Source organism: Hyperolius riggenbachi, chromosome 12, assembly GCF_040937935.1.
Source record: "Hyperolius riggenbachi isolate aHypRig1 chromosome 12, aHypRig1.pri, whole genome shotgun sequence".
In the NCBI taxonomy this organism is placed as follows: domain Eukaryota; kingdom Metazoa; phylum Chordata; class Amphibia; order Anura; family Hyperoliidae; genus Hyperolius; species Hyperolius riggenbachi.
Window position 1 is genome coordinate 19,637,333 of NC_090657.1, and position 21,495 is coordinate 19,658,827.

General features: G+C 48.5%; 1 protein-coding gene across 2 annotated transcripts in view; it reads right to left on the reverse strand.

The window, feature by feature from the left end:
• PRKCA (protein kinase C alpha) overlaps nucleotides 1-21,495 on the reverse strand; it is a 535,637-nt gene that overhangs the window by 513,603 nt on the left and 539 nt on the right. For both annotated transcript variants that reach the window (XM_068262584.1, XM_068262583.1), the window contains exon 2: nucleotides 666-697. In XM_068262584.1, the coding sequence (XP_068118685.1) occupies nucleotides 666-697 (32 nt within the window). The remainder of the gene's footprint in view (nucleotides 1-665; nucleotides 698-21,495) is intronic.

The following is a 21,495-nucleotide window of genomic DNA, read 5'->3' on the forward strand; positions in this document are numbered from 1 at the left end:
CGCCGCTGGCCAGCCCCCTGCTGACAAGCCCACCCACTGACCAGCCCACCCACTGACCAGCCCTTCCGCACTGACACAGCCTCTCCCCATACTGACACAGCCTCTCCCCATACTGACACAGCCTCTCCCCATACTGACCAGCCTCTCCCCATACTGACCAGCCTCTCCCCATACTGACCAGCCTCTCCCCATACTGACCAGCCTCTCCCCATACTGACCAGCCTCTCCCCATACTGACCAGCCTCTCCCCATACTGACCAGCCTCTCCCCATACTGACCAGCCTCTCCCCATACTGACCAGCCTCTCCCCATACTGACCAGCCTCTCCCCATACTGACCAGCCTCTCCCCATACTGACCAGCCTCTCCCCATACTGACCAGCCTCTCCCCATACTGACCAGCCTCTCCCCATACTGACCAGCCTCTCCCCATACTGACCAGCCTCTCAACTGCCCTGGGCTTTTCTGAAGGTCCAGCACTAGTAGTATGTGATTCCTGAACAGTTTCCACAAGGATTCTGGACACAAAACCATTTCCGTGCACACGCTCGTATCACACTATGCTGCAAAGCAAAGCTTAGGCTTTCTGTTTAGCGATATTTGGCAAGATTTTAGTTCCACTTCTAAGCAGCTCACAATAAAAAAAAGTGGGGTAAAATCTCTTACCTTGACACTGGAATCCTTGTTTCCCAAAACCCCTGCAACAACAAACATAAGTGGTTTTAGTGAGAGAATAACAGTCACCACACGAGACAATAATCACACTGCCCTGTTACAAGTCATATGCTGCACTATAGAGCAGGCACACACACACACACACACACACACACACACACACACACACACACACACACACACACACACACACACACACACACACACACACTAGACACACACACACACACTAAACACACACACACACACTAAAGACACACACACACTAGACACACACACACACACACACTAGACACACACACACACTAGACACACACACACACTAGACACACACACACACTAGACACACACACACTAGACACACACACACTAGACACACACACACACTTGCAAAGTGCTTTTCTCCCACAGGAACAAAATCCCATATGCTTGTCTCAGATCAATACATAGTGATTGTTACACTTACTTTCCGGGCTCCCAACAGTGTCTTTCTACAGTGTGTATTACAGGGTGAAAAGTTATGCAATCATGAATGCCAGACTAAACCGGTGACTTTTCAGTTTTGATTTAAACACCTCCAGGATTGGAGCCATCTTGATTGGGTGTGGCAAGGCATTCCAAAGGGTAGGGGCAGCATGAGAGAAGGCTTTGGCTCCAAAGGTTTTTAGTTGGACTCTGGGGCTGGTGAAGCTATTAGATACTGTTGATCTGGGGTTGTGGGAAGTGTGATGCAGTTGCAACAAATCCGTCAGGTATCTGGGCCATCGGTCATGTAGAGATTTTAATATTTGCATGCTAATTCTGAAGAGGTTGCAATGGCGTGTTAAAGGATACCCGAAGTGACAGGATGAGATAGACATGGGTATGTGCAGTGCCTAGCACACTATATTATGCTGTGTTCCTTTTTTTTTTCCTTCTCTGCCTGAAAGAGTTAAATATCAGGTATGTAAGTGGCTGACTCAGTACTGACTTAGACAGGAAGTGACTACAGTGTGACCCTCACTGATAAGAAATTACCCTTTTTATCTCTTTCTTGCTCTTAGAAGCCATTTTCTGCTAGGAAAGTGTTTTATAGTTGGAATTTCTTATCAGTGAGGGTCACACTGTAGTCACTTCCTGTCTGAGTCAGGACTGAGTCAGCCATTTACATACCTGATATTTAACTCTTTCAGGCCGAGAAAGGAAAAAAAGGAACACAGCCTAGTTATTTGTGTGCCAGGCACTGTATATACACATGTCTATCTCATCATGTCATTTCGGGTAGCCTTTAAGAGTCTTGTGGCAGCATTCTGTGCTAGCTTCAGGTGGTGTAGGTCTGCATTTAGAATGCCTGCATAGAGGGCATTGCAATAGTCCAGCCAGGATGTGATGGAAGGCCTGACCTCAGGTTGGAAGATCTTTTTAAGGAATGACGTGTTTAATTTTTTGCAATATTCCTTAGGCGAAAAAAGGAATGTTTCACAACAGTTGGATCTCTTGCTAACGCATTGGTGGCCGCTGTACACACTACATTCTTGCCAGATTTGGGCCCCAACCAAACCCCTCAGGTGGGAACCATCTAGCATTTATACAAGGCTTTGCTAGCAGCATCTAACAGGAAAATATGGCTTCTCAATGTATGAAGAGTTACAAGTCACAGGAAGGAGCTTCTTTCAACCTGGTGGCATTTTGTCCTGACCGTATGTGAAAAGACAAGAAGCTATGTCTGGTTTTTAGTGCGGTCTGCATCATCAGTGGTGAGTTTTAAGGCCCATACACACGTCGGATTTTGCCGAACGACGGGTCGTTTGAACGTGCGGACGACTGAACGACGGGACGTTGAAACGACCCGTCGTTCGTAAAAATCCGACGTGTGTATGGGCCTTAACCCTCATTTCCCATTGTCAGTGAAAGTTGGCACCAGAAAAGTAAATACGGTGATTTCCACAATGTCACAAGGACAGAAGTCTGAGGTAATTCGCTCAGAGGGGCCGATGTTGCAGAAAGGATTGCCTCTCCCTTTGTGAAATGGTCCTCTCAATTCCTGTTTTGTCTCAGGGCAAGAAGTGAGAAGAAATATCACAAATGGGATTCTGACAATAAAAACCCGAGTCTATTCTCCACTACTCTGAGAAAAAAGAAACTTTAACTGAAGTCTAGCCCAATCAGTAGCCCCTTACCCACATTTCTCGAATACATCATGTCTGTAAGGCTAGGGTCACACTTGGCAAAAATCACAGGCGTTTTATGCAACACGAAAATGCACATAATGCTTCCCAATGCACAATCACAGTGCACTGGAAGCATTGTGCGGTTTTCCACAGCAGAGAAAAGAAGAAAAAAAGAACAAAAAAAACAAACAAAAAACAAAAAAAACACAGACACTGCTACTTTTCGTGGCACAATGCATGCGATTCCCCATTGCAACACTGATTCAGCAGCAGTAAAACGCTGAGGGGAAAAAAATGAATTTCATGTAATATATAAAAAAGTGAAGAAAAAAAAATTGTTGAGCACTGTGAATACTTTCCAGATTTGTAGCCTATCACATTGTTAGTTGGCGTTTTTATAGATAATGGCAGATGGTGCTGTCTGTTTTTTTTCCCCTTGTCTGCCAGCATTAGAGGTAATGACCTGCAGGATCACGGTGGATCAAACAACATGAACAAAACAAATTGCATGGCAACCATCAATTATTTCTTGATCCTTTTTCTCTTTAACTTCTCACTTTGTAATGTATTGATTTATTTTCCTGCACTTATTTGTATTGCTTAAAAGGAAATAAACATGTCAACCTCCATGTCAATCTTACCTTGGGTTCACTTTAAAGCAAGTTCATGCATTGAGTAGTTAATACATCAAGTCTACCAACATCTGAGCTGAAGTTCTGCAGGAGGAATGGGCCAAAGTTCCTCCACGGGAACATGTGGAGCTTATCTGTCACCACAAAGGTTTAGCTGCAGTGATTTATGCCCCTGAGGGCAAACGAGCTACAAAAAGCAAAGAATACAGATTTGCCACATAAATATATAGTTGGGATAATTTTGCTGAGAAAAGAAAGAAACAAGCATAATCTTCAGATGTTTAGCTGGGTCCTCATCTAGTTTAGGTGCACCTCCACCGTGGGCAGCCCCCGGCGGTGCACCTCCACCGTGGGCAGCCCCCGGCGGTGCACCTCCACCGTGGGCAGCCCCCGGCGGTGCACCTCCACCGTGGGCAGCCTCCGGCGGTGCACCTCCACCGTGGGCAGCCTCCGGCGGTGCACCTCCACCGTGGGCAGCCTCCGGCGGTGCACCTCCACCGTGGGCAGCCTCCGGCGGTGCACCTCCACCGTGGGCAGCCTCCGGCGGTGCACCTCCACCGTGGGCAGCCTCCGGCGGTGCACCTCCACCGTGGGCAGCCTCCGGCGGTGCACCTCCACCGTGGGCAGCCTCCGGCGGTGCACCTCCACCGTGGGCAGCCTCCGGCGGTGCACCTCCACCGTGGGCAGCCTCGGGCGTTGCACCTCACTGTAGGCAGCCTCTGGCGGTGCACCTCACTGTGGGCAGCCTCTGGGGACATTTATTGTGGGCGGTCTCTGGTGGACAGCATTTCATGAGCTTTTTTTTTGATGAATCTCACTATGCGAGGTTTCCGGTGGACTTGACACATTCAAAATACAACCAAGGAACTTTACTTTTCCTCAGTAGCGATAACATTCATTCAAAATTGGAATTTAGGAGAACTGAAATAAAAATACATAAAGAGTCTTATTTTTCTTCTTCAGACTGGATATTCTGTATGTACAAATTGACCGCGGGGAATTATTGGTTAGATGTGCTAAAAACTGATTCACAATCACTGTGAGATGAGCAGTAAAATACAGAAAGGCCACTTTGCTGGTCACGCTGTACGTTTTCCATCCCAATGACACAAGCAGCATAATATACTGCACTCCATCCCAGCTAGCAGTTCCCACGCACAGACATCTACTGGAGACGCACAGGGAGTAAGCATGCCTGCACCATTATGGACCACATGTGAGTATTTCATGCAGCTGGTGAAACTAACATACCATGTGATGCAAGCACAACACCAGGCAGATCTGCAGAGAAATCACATCATACATACGAGATGAGCAGAACCAGTATAACACGATTAATATAACATTAGTTTGCAACCAGCAGTCTCTGCACAGTGCACTGGAGAATGGATCATCTGGCGTCCTATAAAGAGGGGTGCCAGCGCTGTATAAAACTGAGGGGGAGGAGACTGATAGCACCTGACACTGTGTGGCCATTTAGGAGAAGAGGCTGATCACACCTGACACTACATGCAAATAAGGAGGGAGGAGACTGATGGTTCCTAAAGCACACCTGAAGTGAAAAGCAGTAGAGTGTTGTACCGTGTTAGCCATCAGTAAGGGCCCGTCTCCATTGGCCACCGCGCGCCGCTGCAAGACGCGCGGCGGCACTTCTGGGTCTGCGGGAGCGCAGACGAATCCCAGAAGTTGTGCCATGCACGGCTATGGGATTCGCTGCCTCCCGTGCGAACACTGTGGGCAATGCAGGCCGAATCGCTAGGGCAAGTGATTCGTCTGGCGGTGCCATTACTTCCTATGGCAGAGTTTCCCCGAGCGATGTGCCAGCGGGAAAACTCTGCGGATTCGGCCCAGTTTCCGCACTAGTGGAAACGGGCCCTAAAAGCAAGGAGTTTTGAATCAGGATGATACCATTTATTGGCTAACTTAGAGATGATTAAACCGTGAGCTTTCGGCTCATAAAAATCCTTCGTCGGACTTTGTTCCTGACAAAAACTGAAAAACACAGCTTATATACACTAACATACAGAGGAGAAACATTCTAAACATTCTAAAACACCTGAACTGAGAAGGAAATGAAGGCGTTTTAGAAGGTTTCTCCTCTGTATGTCAGTGTATCTAAGCTGTGTTTTTCAGTTTTTGTCAGGAACTAGTCCGACAAAGGATTTTATAAGCCGAAAGCTCACGGTTTACTCATCTCTAAGTTAGCCAATAAATGGTATCATCCTGATTCAAAACTCCTTACTGAAGTGAAAAGAATATGGTGGCTGCCATATTTACCTATATTTTAAACAATACCAGTTGCCTGGCTATCCTGCCGTTCTCTTTGCTGCAGTACTGTCACACACTTGAAACCAGCATGCAGCTAATCCAGTCAGAAACATCTGATCTGCACGCTTGTTCAGGACCTACGGCTAAAAGTGTTAAGGTGCCTAAAGTTTACTCGCCCTGGTGGCCAATCAATCATCAATAATTATAATCTAAACGGATGAAAATCAGTGATGCAAAAAGCATGCCCAATCGACGATGAGATCTAGTTCTGGTTGAAATTGGGCGCAGCTGGAAAATCTTGGGCCGACATGCATGATCGGGTGCGTGGTGGTAACAACGCACAATAATCGGGAACGATGAATGCAATGGAATTGTCAGGCTGCTGTTCCCGCAGTGCCCTGTGGAGTTATACTTTACCTGTCATGACCGTCCGTTAGTGTCTGCCGTACCTCCACATTCTGGCCCCACACGACTACCTGCATATAGCATGTGGGGCTCATGAGTTCATGACTTCATACACACGCCCCACGTGCTATAGCACTGGTAACCACATGGGGGTGCAGTTGCGGCAGTGCAAGGACGGTAGCAGCATGGGCGACGGCAGGTAACGTATAATTACAGGGGCACCTGAGGGCGGGGGGGGGGGGGGGTTGGTCGAGATCATAAAAACTTGAGGCAGCGGGTGGGGGAGAGGAGGCGGCGTCTCAAGAAGTGCTTCATTTTTACAATTATGTATAAATGATTTAGCCAGTGTTTGCTCATTGTAAAATCTTTCCTCTCCGATTTACAGTCTGACATTTATCACATGGTGACATCGTTTACTGCTGGCAGGTGATGCCAGTGGAAGGAGATGCTGCTTGCTTTTTTGGCAGTTGGAAACAGCTGTTATTTCCCACAATGCAACAAGGCTCTCAAAGTGTGAGATCAGAACCATGATCCTGACATCACACTGTGGGAGGGGTTTCACCACAATATCAGCCATACAGAGCCCCCTGATGATCCAGAAAGGCTTTCTCATGGGAAAGGGGGTATCAGCTACTGATTGGGATGATGTTCAATTCACGACCGCCTAACGCCCATAGGCGTCGGCGGGTCGTTAGTGGTATAGCATGGAAACGGCCGCTCGGTCGAGCGGCCTTTCCATGCTAGTTCACAGAGACTGTCTCCGTGAACAGTGTGCGAGCCGCCGATCGCGGCTCGCATGCATAATGTAAACATCCGGGGAAGAAATCCCCGCTATTTACATCACACGGCGCTGCTGCGCAGCAGCGCCGTGACGTAGATAGTCAATCCCCGGCCTCTGATTGGCCGGGGATCGCCGGCATCTGATAGGCAGAAGCCTGTCCTATCCGGCGCAGGACGGAACTCCGTCCTGCGCCACTCACAGGTACAGGGAGAGGGAGGGAAAGCCGGGGAGGTCGGAAAGCGCTGCGGAGGAGTGCTTTGAAGAGCCCCCCCGGAAAGTGCAGGCAGCCGGCGGCGATCAGACCCCCCCCCAGCAGGACATCCCCCTAGTGGGGAAAAAAGGGGGGGGGGGGGGGGGGGGAAGTCTGATCGCCCTGGCTATTTCCTGATCGGTGCTGCGGGCTGGAGAGTCCACGCAGCACCGATCAGAAGAAAACCCCGTGGTCCTTAAGTGGTTAAGTTATGCGCAATCCTTCCAAATGTTGCGTGATGTCCTGCAGCGTGAATGCAATAAATAACCTAATAGGTTGTAGATAATGTAGTATTGCGGTCAGGACATTGCACGGGACTTAAGAGAGCACGCTATGCTGCCAAAACTGTGGAGGAAAAAAGTGGTGTGTGTGTGTGTGTGTGTGTGTGTGTGTGCGTGCGTGCGTGCGTGCGTGCGTGCGTGCGTGCGTGCGTGCGTATACACATTGAAAATTGGGGAATTCTGTAAATTATTGCAGCATTCCACATCATCCGACAACACTGAACATCAGCATTGCAGTCTGTATTTCGGAATGTGATTTCTCTGTAGAGTGCAGGTAAACGAGTCACACCAAATTACACATGACCCCTGGCCCAATGACTGAAGAGCAGCATTGTTACTGTAAACATCTCAGCAGTAACCACACACCCTTCAGGCTAAATATCAACCACTTTGCTCAATCACACCTTCCCCAATAGAATGGAATTCCACCAATCACAGGAATCCAAAACAGACAGAAAGACTATTTCTTGAGAAACCCAGTGAAGTATTTCTGCTGGCAATGCAGTGTCTCCCTATACTGCACCAACTGAGGGGCACAACCTCCCCGGTCTTCAGTGCATAGTGGCACCACCAGCTACCGTGTTTCCCCAAAAATAAGACAGTGTCTAATATCAATGTTCTCCCCAGAAAATTTTTCCAACCGGGTGGCATGAAAAAGCCGGGTGGGGCGAGATGAGAGAATGCAGGGCCGGTGATTCTGTGTGCAACTCTGCTTACAGAATGGAAGGAGGTGAGCTGATGACAGCCGGGTGCCCACCAAAACTAGCCGGGTGGAACACCCGGCTAAAAGAGCCTGGGGAGAACACTGAATATTAATTTTTGCTCCAAATGTTGTGCTAGGGCTTATTTTCAGGGGATGTCATATTTCTATGAACACACAAGTTCCTGTGCTGTGTGTCCTCCTGCCTTCCCCACTGTGCTGCCTCTTCCTCTGCTGGATCCACCTCGTGTGCCCCTGTGTCACCCTTGTACCTTTAGTGTCCTCCTAGTGTCTCCCTCTGTACCTGTGTCCTCCACTATCCCCTAAACTCCTGTGTCCCATGTAATCCTATGTCCTCCTGATGTCCCCCAATGTCCTCCTGCTTCTTCCTCTCACCCCTAGCTCCATGTTCCCCTAATCATCTTCTTCCCCCTAGCTCCATGCTGCTTTGTCCCCGATCTTCAGCCTATGGGGAAGAAGTACAGCAACTTGTGTTTCTACTGGCGCCATGCCTGTTATTGAGCTGATCGCTGCACTCACTGAGTAGCAGCGAGTGCAGTGATTGGCCCAATGACAGAGCCTTGGTCCTGCCAATGAGACCATGAGCTTCAGTAATAGCACAAGTTGCCATATTTTTTCCCCTTACTGCAGATAGGGCTTATATTTCGAGCATGGTCAAAATTCCTGCTAGGGTTTACTTTCAGAGGATGACTTAATTTCAGGGAAAGAGGGTAGATAGCTGCACCACAGATGACATCAGCAGAGGGGAGTAACGCCTTCTACACACTCTGGAGGGTTCTCAGAAGAGGCAGCCAAGAATCTAGTGTGTGTACAGCACACCTCGTATCCTCCCTGACACCAAAAGATCCCGACCAGCAGAATATTTCATCCAAACACAGCCCCAGCCTATTGTTCGCCTATTCAGCCTGCCCCCTGCATTGTGCACACAGTCATTACCCCCCAACCCCCACCCCCAATAACAGAATATGTCGTTCCAGCAGCGCAGAGTATATCAGGAGAGGATGGTTAGATAGAGGAAGGAGCAGAGTCCTCCAGCAGCACAGAGTATATCAGGAGAGGATGGTTAGATAGAGGAAGGAGCAGAGTCCTCCAGCAGCACAGAGTATATCAGGAGAGGATGGTTAGATAGAGGAAGGAGCAGAGTCCTCCTGCAGCACAGATTATATCAGGAGAGGAGGGTTAGATAGAGGAAGGAGCAGAGCCCTCCAGCAGCACAGAGTATATCAGGAGAGGCGGGTTAGATAGAGGAAGGAGCAGAGTCCTCCAGCAGCACAGAGTATATCAGGAGAGGAGGGTTATATAGAGGAAGGAGCAGAGCCCTCCAGCAGCACAGATTATATCAGGAGAGGAGGGTTAGATAGAGGAAGGAGCAGAGTCCTCCAGCAGCACAGAGTATATCAGGAGAGGAGGGTTATATAGAGGAAGGAGCAGAGTCCTCCTGCAGCACAGAGTATATCAGGAGAGGAGTGTTAGATAGAGGAAGGAGCAGAGTCCTCCAGCAGCACAGAGCATATCAGGAGAGGAGAGTTAGATAGAGGAAGGAGCAGAGTCCTCCAGCAGCACAGAGTATATCAGGAGAGGAGGGTTACCTAGAGGAAGGAGCAGAGCCCTCCAGCAGCACAGAGTATATCAGGAGAGGAGGGTTAGATAGAGGAAGGAGCAGAGCCCTCCAGCAGCGCAGAGTATATCAGGAGAGGAGTGTTAGATAGAGGAAGGAGCAGAGTCCTCCAGCAGCACAGAGTATATCAGGAGAGGAGAGTTATATAGAGGCAGGTGCAGAGTCCTCCAGCAGCACAGAGTATATCAGGAGAGGAGAGTCAGATAGAGGAAGGAGCAGAGTCCTCCTGCAGCACAGAGTATATCAGGAGAGGAGTGTTAGAGGAAGGAGCAGAGTCCTCCAGCAGCACAGAGTATATCAGGAGAGGAGAGTTAGAGGAAGGAGCAGAGTCCTCCAGCAGCACAGAGTATATCAGGAGAGGAGAGTTAGAGGAAGGAGCAGAGTCCTCCAGCAGCACAGAGTATATCAGGAGAGGAGAGGAATGTAGCAGAAGGAGCAGAGTCCTCCAGCAGCGCAGAGTATATCAGGAGAGGAGGGTTATATAGAGGAAGGAGCAGAGTCCTCCAGCAGCACAGAGTATATCAGGAGAGGAGAGTCAGAGGAAGGAGATGAGTCCTCCAGCAGCACAGAGTATATCAGGAGAGGAGAGTCAGATAGAGGAAGGAGCAGAGTCCTCCAGCAGCACAGAGTATATCAGGAGAGGAGAGTCAGATAGAGGAAGGAGCAGAGTCCTCCTGCAGCACAGAGTATATCAGGAGAGGAGAGTTAGATGGAGGAAGGAGCAGAGTCCTCCAGCAGCACAGAGTATATCAGGAGAGGAGAGTTACAGGAAGGAGCAGAGTCCTCCAGCAGCACAGAGTAGATCAGGAGAGGAGAGTTAGGTAGAGGAAGGAGCAGAGCCCTCCAGCAGCACAGAGTATATCAGGAGAGGAGAGTTAGATGGAGGGAGGAGCAGAGTCCTCCAGCAGCACAGAGTATATCAGGAGAGGAGGGTTAGATAGAGGAAGGAGCAGAATCCTCCAGCAGCACAGAGCATATCAGGAGAGGAGAGTCAGAGGAAGGAGCAGAGTCCTCCAGCAGCACAGAGTATATCAGGGGAGGAATGTAGGGGAAGGAGCAGAGTCCTCCAGCAGCATAGAGTATATCAGGAGAGGAGGGTTAGATAGAGGAAGGAGCAGAGTCCTCCAGCAGCACAGAGTATATCAGGAGAGGAGTGTTAGATAGAGGAAGAAGCAGAGTCCTCCAGCAGCACAGAGTATATCAGGAGAGGAGGGTTATATAGAGGAAGGAGCAGAGTCCTCCAGCAGCACAGAGTATATCAGGAGAAGAGGGTTATATAGAGGAAGGAGCAGAGTTCTCCAGCAGCACAGAGTATATCAGGAGAGGGGAGGAATGTAGCAGAAGGAGCAGAGTCCTCCAGCAGCACAGAGTATATCAGGAGAGGAGTGTTATATAGAGGAAGGAGCAGAGTCCTCCAGCAGCACAGAGTATATCAGGAGAGGCGGGTTAGATAGAGGAAGGAGCAGAGTCCTCCAGCAGCACAGAGTATATCAGGAGAGGAGGGTTATATAGAGGAAGGAGCAGAGTCCTCCAGCAGCACAGAGTATATCAGGAGAGGAGGGTTAGATAGAGGAAGGAGCAGAGCCCTCCAGCAGCACAGAGTATATCAGGGGAGGAGGGTTAGATAGAGGAAGGAGGAGAGTCCTCCAGCAGCACAGAGTATATCAGGAGAGGAGGGTTATATAGAGGAAGGAGCAGAGTCCTCCAGCAGCACAGAGTATATCAGGAGAGGAGAGTTAGAGGGAGGAGCAGAGTCCTCCAGCAGCACAGAGTATATCAGGAGAGGAGGGTTAGATAGAGGAAGGAAAAGAGTCCTCCAGCAGCACAGAGTATATCAGGAGAGGAGTGTTAGATAGTGGGAGGAGCAGAGTCCTCCAGCAGCACAGAGTATATCAGGTGAGGGGAGTCAGATAAAGGAAGGAGCAGAGTCCTCCAGCAGCACAGAGTATATCAGGATAGGAGAGGAATGCAGCAGAAAGAGCAGAGTCCTCCAGCAGCGCAGAGTATATCAGGATAGGAGAGGAATGTAGCAGAAGGAGCAGAGTCCTCCAGCAGCACAGAGTATATCAGGATAGAAGAGGAATGTAGCAGAAGGAGCAGAGTCCTCCAGCAGCACAGAGTATATCAGGTGAGGGGAGTCAGATAAAGGAAGGAGCAGAGTCCTCCAGCAGCACAGGGTATATCAGGAGAGGAGGGTCAGAGGAAGGAGCAGAGTCCTCCAGCAGCACAGAGTATATCAGGAGAGGAGAGAGAGGAAGGAGCAGAGTCCTCCAGCAGCACAGAGTATATCAGGAGAGGAGGGTTAGATAGAGGAAGAAGCAGAGTCCTCCAGCAGCACAGAGTATATCAGGAGAGGAGGGTCAGAGGAAGGAGCAGAGTCCTCCAGCAGCACAGAGTATATCAGGAGAGGAGAGAGAGGAAGGAGCAGAGTCCTCCAGCAGCACCGAGTATATCAGGAGAGGAGAGTCAGTGGATGGAGCAGAGTCCTCCAGCAGCACAGAGTATATCAGGAGAGGAGAGTCAGTGGATGGAGCAGAATACTCCAGCAGCACAGATTATATCAGGAGAGGAGAGTTAGATGGAGGAAGGAGCAGAGTCATCCAGCAGCACAGAGTATATCAGGAGAGGAGAGTTAGATGGAGGAAGGAGCAGAGGCCTCCAGCAGCACAGATTATATCAGGAGAGGAGGGTCAGAGGAAGGAGCAGAGTCCTCCAGCAGCACAGAGTATATCAGGAGAGGAGAGAGAGGAAGGAGCAGAGTCCTCCAGCAGCACCGAGTATATCAGGAGAGGAGAGTCAGTGGATGGAGCAGAGTCCTCCAGCAGCACAGAGTATATCAGGAGAGGAGAGTCAGTGGATGGAGCAGAATACTCCAGCAGCACAGATTATATCAGGAGAGGAGAGTTAGATGGAGGAAGGAGCAGAGTCATCCAGCAGCACAGAGTATATCAGGAGAGGAGAGTTAGATGGAGGAAGGAGCAGAGGCCTCCAGCAGCACAGATTATATCAGGAGAGGAGAGTTAGCTGGAGGAAGGAGCAGAGTCATCCAGCAGCACAGAGTATATCAGGAGAGGAGAGTTAGGTAGAGGAAGGAGCAGAGTCCTCCAGCAGCACAGAGTATATCAGGAGAGGAGTGTTATATAGAGGAAGGAGCAGAGTCCTCCAGCAGCACAGAGTATATCAGGAGAGGAGGGTTATATAGAGGAAGGAGCAGAGTCCTCCAGCAGCACAGAGTATATCAGGAGAGGAGAGTCAGTGGATGGAGCAGAATACTCCAGCAGCACAGAGTATATCAGGAGAGGAGAGTTAGGTAGAGGAAGGAGCAGAGGCCTCCAGCAGCACAGAGTATATCAGGAGAGGAGGGTTATATAGAGGAAGGAGCAGAGTCCTCCAGCAGCACAGAGTATATCAGGAGAGGAGGGTTACCTAGAGGAAGGAGCAGAGTCCTCCTGCAGCACAGAGTATATCAGGAGAGGAGAGTCAGATAGAGGAAGGAGCAGAGTCCTCCTGCAGCACAGATTATATCAGGAGAGGAGAGTTAGATGGAGGAAGGAGCAGAGTCATCCAGCAGCACAGAGTATATCAGGAGAGGAGAGTTAGGTAGAGGAAGGAGCAGAGGCCTCCAGCAGCACAGATTATATCAGGAGAGGAGAGTTAGATGGAGGAAGGAGCAGAGTCCTCCAGCAGCACAGAGTATATCAGGAGAGGAATGTAGGGCAAGGAGCAGAGTCCTCCAGCAGCACAGAGTATATCAGGAGAGGAGTGTTATATAGAGGAAGGAGCAGAGTCCTCCAGCAGCACAGAGTATATCAGGAGAGGAGGGTTATATAGAGGAAGGAGCAGAGTCCTCCAGCAGCACAGAGTATATCAGGAGAGGAGAGTCAGTGGATGGAGCAGAATACTCCAGCAGCACAGATTATATCAGGAGAGGAGAGTTAGGTAGAGGAAGGAGCAGAGGCCTCCAGCAGCACAGATTATATCAGGAGAGGAGAGTTAGATGGAGGAAGGAGCAGAGTCATCCAGCAGCACAGAGTATATCAGGAGAGGAGAGTTAGATGGAGGAAGGAGCAGAGTCATCCAGCAGCACAGAGTATATCAGGAGAGGAGAGTTAGATAGAGGAAGGAGCAGAGTCCTCCTGCAGCACAGAGTATATCAGGAGAGGAGAGTCAGATAGAGGAAGGAGCAGAGTCCTCCTGCAGCACAGATTATATCAGGAGAGGAGAGTTAGATGGAGGAAGGAGCAGAGTCATCCAGCAGCACAGAGTATATCAGGAGAGGAGAGTTAGGTAGAGGAAGGAGCAGAGGCCTCCAGCAGCACAGATTATATCAGGAGAGGAGAGTTAGATGGAGGAAGGAGCAGAGTCCTCCAGCAGCACAGAGTATATCAGGAGAGGAATGTAGGGCAAGGAGCAGAGTCCAGCAGCACAAGGAATTATAAACAGACATAAGTTGAACAATGGAGGGGCAGCGGATTACTCCCACATGAATAGGATGTTACAGAAGCTGTTGGGTGGGAGGGAGGTTGTTGTGGCTCCGGCAGAGTTAATTAAACAGTCGGCAATTTCCGGCAGGAACTTATCCAGCATTAATGCAAGATGAGGACACCCCTCATCAGCTGTGGGAAATCCACATTCCAGGGTCTTCCTGCACCCTCCTACTCAGCACTTCTCATTACTGCACAAAGTAAAGTATGCAGAGATTCCAGTGTGCCTCTGCTGACCAATCAGGAGCTCACACTGCTGCTACCAGCCTGATACAGCAAGTTTCCCGGAGGAGATGTGGGATTGTCCAGGCACTGAACTCTGATGATGGGATGGGGGGGGAGTTACCAACAAACCCAACTGAACTACAACGCCCAGCAGTCAAAAGAGCATGCTGATGGGTTTTTCGGGAAGTGCTGTAACTCTTCTATAGCATAGGGCAATTCCAGTACATGGAGTTTTCTAGAAATTCCTCTAGCCCATCAGAAGCTGGTGGTGGAGGGACTGGTAGGGAATCTGGAATCTCTGGTAATGTTAGGAAGGGGGGGGGGGGGGGGGAGGGGAGATTGTAGTTACTCAGATCATGTAGCGACAAGCAGAGCTTCCTTACTGTATAACCCACAGAGCTGACAATCCATGCAGGGATGCTGGAAACTCCACACGTGTCATGGGACAGGCATGAGGCTCTGATCCCAACAATGGAGGAGTACCCAGGAGTTCCGTGTTACACTGAGACATGCATGACTGACACACAGAAAACACAGCATCACGAGTGTCATAAAAATATGTGGGAGGCAGAGCACACGTGAAGCAAACAATGACTGATGGTTTCCATGGCTACCCCACTGACAACAAAACTAAGGAGACCATGGAGAAGCAGCCTTGGGATGTTTTCTGCCTGTATTGTTTTATGTGTGGTGGGAGGTCGGCACACGACACCCCTATATGGCCCTGTGTGTTACACTTGCAGCAGGGAAATCACCTGGGACGGTGTATGTAGGTAGCATGTTACATGCTGTATGGTCATACTTCATGCCGAAATATGAAAGTTAAAGTGGGATAAAACGCTGACATAACATTCAATAATAATGCATTTTCCTACCTTGTATTACCCATACAGTTATATTTGCTTCTGTGCACAAGTAACGCTGTTTGTCTACAAAATTACAAAGTACAGTTTATCTGCTCTGAAAGCTGCCTGTCTTCCCAGGGAGAGAAAACAACCTGAACTTAGCCTAAAACGTATTTTGTACCTACTTTAGGCCCTGTTCCTACTACATATGAGGATACAACCCAATCTTCCAATCTCAAGAATGCCAATGTTATAAGATATAACACAGCACTCTGCTGCCGCCAGTGTGATGCCGTACAGAAAGAACACAATACTTGCTGCATTTGTGGAGTGATCGCTTTTCTGCCACATTCCATACAACTGAATAAAACTTTGCAAGTGCACTAAAAAGGCTACGGGCGCATTTTTCCAGCACAACTGAGATTTGCCATCAGGACCGTCAACAGCCCATGATAAGAGGAGCCCAAAGCACTCTCCCAGGTGTACATGCACCATCTTCCTGCATCCCTCTATGGGTATCATTCATAAAGAGGCTGTCGGTAAGGGGAATCGATGCGGAAAAACACCGCTGGCTGTGTTTTAGACTTCTGGGTGGGCATTCATAAAGAAGTATCCATGTGCGGAAGCAGTGCGGAGATTCTCCGAACTAGGCTGGCGGTAGGCAGGCGGTAGATTTGCGGCGACACAGGAAGCAGCCGAGTTGATACATTTCTCCGTGTTCCGCTCTACTGCAGCTGCCTGGGAGGTCTGTGTGTCTCCATTCACTTACATTGTTATCGCCACATCAGAGTGAGCGGTACTTCCCGACCTCACACCGCTGGCGGTATTCTTTATGAATTAACATTTTGCTACATTTGTTCCGATAATCACCGCACAAGGCGGTGATTTATCACTCTGCTCTGTAGTGTCATTTTTTAATGCGGAAAGAGCCTTTATGAATGCTGACTTTGCCGAGTGGTCGGTATAGTCAGCTGCGGAAATGCTTTATGAATGATAGCCTATGAGTGATAACTGGCATTACTGTACAGCAATGGGAAAATCGCATTTTCAAAGGTTCCCCATGCTGGATGGTAATATACAGTGCAGTGTGTGTTATCAGCATCCCCAGGCTGGGCTGTGAGCTGGATACTGGCAGTCAGACACCTGCTGGCTGCAGCTCTGATTGGATATCTCCTGGAATCAGGTGTCTGGCCTTCCCCAAAACTTACTATACAGGTGTCACATTAGAGGAGTGGTCACCTGACCTGTTCAGCTTGTAGTAGCCTGACTGCTTCCTTAATTTCCACTGCCACCTGTCCACCCTTAGGGCCTGTTCAGACTGTCAGCGTATGAAGAACACGTATAGAATCAAAGAAACGCAAGTTGAAAAACGCATGCGTTTTTCTTGCGTTCTAATGAGTCTTCTATTGCGTTTTACACACACACGTGACCCAGGGGGAAAAAAAAGAATTATGGGAAACGTACGCTAAAAACGCAATAGTACGCGTTTTTGATACGCGTCCATAGACTTTCATTGCGTCCGTTTCTATGCGTGACGCACAGAACTGCGTGCAGCAATGCGGATGAGAAACGTATGCGTCTCATACGCATACATGTGAACTAGCCCATTCAAAAGCATTAGGAGCCGTTTCTATGCGTTTTTGGTACTCGTACGCGTTCCCTGAAAACGGCTAGGAACGCGCATAGTCTGAACAGGCCCTGAGGCTCCCCGCACACTGCATGCATTTCCGATTTTAATAGTTTTTTTTACATCCGATTCCGACTTTAAATCGTTACTGCATGCTGCGTTTTTGACTCCGTTTTTCTGTTGATTTCATTCAGGGAAAAATCGGGAATTGTAGATCGGAATCAGAAACGGAATCGGAAAACAGATTTCCAGTGTGCAAGGAGCCTTAGGGCCCGTTTCCACTACCGCGAATCTGCATGCGTTTCCTGCATGCAGATTCGCACAGCCAATACAAGTGGATGGGCCTGTTTCCACTTGTCAGGATTTCTCCGCGTTTTTCTGTGCAGGATTTTTCTGCACGGCAGAGCCCTCAGAATTCGCCTGCGTGTGGAATGCATGTGAATCGCCGCTAATGTATTTAATAGGGAAATCGCCTGCGGCTTGGGTATGCGAATATGCGAGTTCGCATGGAAATCAATGTAAAAGCACACCGGCACTGCCATGGTTAAATTCGCATACAGCATCATCCATGCGAATTTTCATGCGAATTTGCATACAACCGCATGCGAAATTTGCATCCGCATGCAAATTTTTACTGCTGCGATTTGCACTGCACAAGTGGAAACGGGCCCTGAGGCAGATTTCAGCACACATGTAACATGCCACACAGGTTTGTTTGTGCAGAAAGCATGTGCCTAGAAAATGCAGATTACAGCATACTGGACACACAGTGCTAAACAGGTTTGTGTCAAAGACAGAAGGCGTGAGAGTAATCATTATATAACATTCATGGCTGGTGTTACCCCTATAAGTCACACACACTGGCACATAGTAGTTGATGTTAGTTCACAACTGGCAAGCAGGTGTTGTGCCACCCAAGAGTAGGCACCGTAACAGAAGCTGCACCGTAAAGACTCCAGTTACTGCACAGCAGAGCCTCTCCAGGGTGCTGCACTTGTGTTGGCTGGGGTAAGCAGGTTCATCACATCTGGGTGCATGATTACATGATGGTGTCCACACCAAAGACGGTCACTTTCCTTACTCACTGAAGAATCAAGTAAAGAACACATGCACTGCGGAACGCCTGTAACAATGGACAGTGTGGTAGAAATAACACCGGCTTTCTGCAGGTCTACGGTTAGTCCATAAGTCTTGCTAGAGAAATATCTCGCAAGCAGCAGAAAAGCTGCTCTCAATTAATTTGAAATATCGCCTGAGAAAAGACTTCAGCAAATTCTCACACGTGAAAATTATTATGCTTATTATATGTAAAAAAAAAAAAAAGCCTCTTGTGTTTGCAGATATTGGTAAACCATGCAGATATAACAGCCCCTGCATTATCCATGCTCTGACAGGAGGGCTTAAAAATATAACTACTACTACTACTAGCAAGTAGTAAATGGGGTGTACAAGTAACCAATGGTACGCTGTATGTGAGGTGTATAGGTCATATAGGTTATACAGTACACACTATTTGGCGTATACAGATCATATAATATACACAGGGTGCAGTATTTGGGGTGTAAAGGTCATAATGCATACAGTGTTCAGTATATAGTGAAGGCATGTAATATGTGTACAGTATATGAGGTGTACAGGTAATACAACATATACAGACTAGCTATAGTGTGTGGTATACAAAGATAGTGCACAGTGTATGTGGTTATAAAGTGTCTAGAAGTGCAGTATATGGTCAGTGTAGATAATATAGTGCATCTGGCGTGCAGTGTATAGAGCATACAGGAAAATGCAGTGTACAAACTTAGTAGTATACATCGTGTACGGGTAATATAGTGTATAGGTAAACTGAGTGCAATATGTGGGTTACACATGTAACAGTGTATACCGTGTGTAATGCGTGCCTTGCACATTTAATATAGTGCATCCAGTGGGGGTGTCATGTATACAGTGATCAGTAGCCTGTATAATATAGTATATGAGGGGCAGCAGGGTATGGATACAGTACATGGCAGTCTGTAGTATATATGAGTATTATGTGTAAGCTGTGGGTGCACAGTGCCAGTAGGATGTAGTGCACAGCATTCAGCAGGTGGTGACATGTATACAGTGGTCAGTAGCCTGTATAGTATATGGGAGGGCAGCAGGGGATGGATACAGTACATGGCAGTCTGTAGTATAGGAGTATTAGGTGTAAGCAGTGCCAGTAGGAGGTAGCGCACAGCATGCAGCAGGTGGTGGCATGTATACAGTGGTCAGTAGCCTGTATAGTATATGGGGGGGGCAGCAGGGGATGGATACAGTACATGGCAGTCTGTAGTATATGAGTATTAGGTGTAAGCACAGTGCCAGTAGGAGGCACAGCATTCAGCAGGTGGTGACATGTATACAGTGGTCAGTAGCCTGTATAATATAGTATATGGGGGGCAGCAGGGGATGGATACAGTACATGGCAGTCTGTAGAATAGGAGTATTAGGTGTAAGCACAGTGCCAGTAGGAGGTAGTGCACAGCATTCAGCAGGTGGTGACATGTATACAGTGGTCAGTAGCCTGTATATAGTATATGGGGTGGGCAGCAGGGGATGGATACAGTACATGGCAGTCTGTAGTATAGGAGTATTAGGTGTAAGCACAGTGCCAGTAGGAGGTAGTGCACAGCATGCAGCAGGTGGTGACATGTATACAGTGGTCAGTAGCCTGTATAATATAGTATATGGGGGGCAGCAGGATATGGATACAGTACATGGCAGTCTGTAGTATATGAGTATTAGGTGTAAGCACAGTGCCAGTAGGAGGTAGTGCACAGCATTCAGCAGGTGGTGACATGTATACAGTGGTCAGTAGCCTGTATAGTATATGGGGGCAGCAGGGGATGGATACAGTACATGGCAGTCTGTAGTATAGGAGTATTAGGTGTAAGCACAGTGCCAGTAGGAGGTAGTGCACAGCATGCAGCAGGTGGTGACATGTATACAGTGGTCAGTAGCCTGTATAATATAGTATATGGGGGGCAGCAGGATATGGATACAGTACATGGCAGTCTGTAGTATATATATGTGTGTGTATTATGTGTAAGCTGTGGGTGCACAGTGCCAGTAGGAGGTAGTGCACAGCATGCAGCAGGTGGTGACATGTATACAGTGGTCAGTAGCCTGTATAATATAGTATATGGGGGGCAGCAGGGGATGGATACAGTACATGGCAGTCTGTAGTATATGAGTATTATGTGTAAGCTGTGAATGCACAGTGCCAGTAGGAGGTAGTGCACAGCATTCAGCAGGTGGTGACATGTATACAGTGGTCAGTAGCCTGTATAGTATATGGGTGGCAGCAGGATATGGATACAGTACATGGCAGTCTGTAGTATATATATGTGTGTGTATTATGTGTAAGCTGTGGGTGCACAGTGCCAGTAGGAGGTAGTGCACAGCATTCAGCAGGTGGTGACATGTATAGTGGTCAGTAGCCTGTATAGTATATGGGTGGCAGCAGGGTATGGATACAGTACATGGCAGTCTGTAGTATAGGAGTATTAGGTGTAAGCACAGTGCCAGTAGGAGGTAGTGCACAGCATTCAGCAGGTGGTGACATGTATACAGTGGTCAGTAGCCTGTATAATATAGTATATGGGGGGCAGAAGGGGATGGATACAGTACATGGCAGTCTGTAGTATAGGAGTATTAGGTGTAAGCACAGTGCCAGTAGGAGGTAGTGCACAGCATTCAGCAGGTGGTGACATGTATAGTGGTCAGTAGCCTGTATAGTATATGGGTGGCAGCAGGGTATGGATACAGTACATGGCAGTCTGTAGTATAGGAGTATTAGGTGTAAGCAGTGCCAGTAGGAGGTAGTGCACAGCATTCAGCAGGTGGTGACATGTATACAGTGGTCAGTAGCCTGTATAGTATATGGGGGGGGCAGCAGGGGATGGATACAGTACATGGCAGTCTGTAGTATAGGAGTATTAGGTGTAAGCAGTGCCAGTAGGAGGTAGTGCACAGCATTCAGCAGGTGGTGACATGTATACAGTGGTCAGTAGCCTGTATAGTATATGGGGGCAGCAGGGGATGGATACAGTACATGGCAGTCTGTAGTATAGGAGTATTAGGTGTAAGCACAGTGCCAGTAGGAGGTAGCGCACAGCATGCAGCAGGTGGTGACATGTATACAGTGGTCAGTAGCCTGTATAATATAGTATATGGGGGACAGCAGGGGATGGATACAGTACATGGCAGTCTGTAGTATAGGAGTATTAGGTGTAAGCACAGTGCCAGTAGGAGGTAGTGCACAGCATTCAGCAGGTGGTGACATGTATACAGTGGTCAGTAGCCTGTATAATATAGTATATGGGGGGCAGCAGGATATGGATACAGTACATGGCAGTCTGTAGTATATATATGTGTGTGTATTATGTGTAAGCTGTGGGTGCACAGTGCCAGTAGGAGGTAGTGCACAGCATTCAGCAGGTGGTGACATGTATACAGTGGTCAGTAGCCTGTATAGTATATGGGGGGCAGCAGGGGATGGATACAGTAC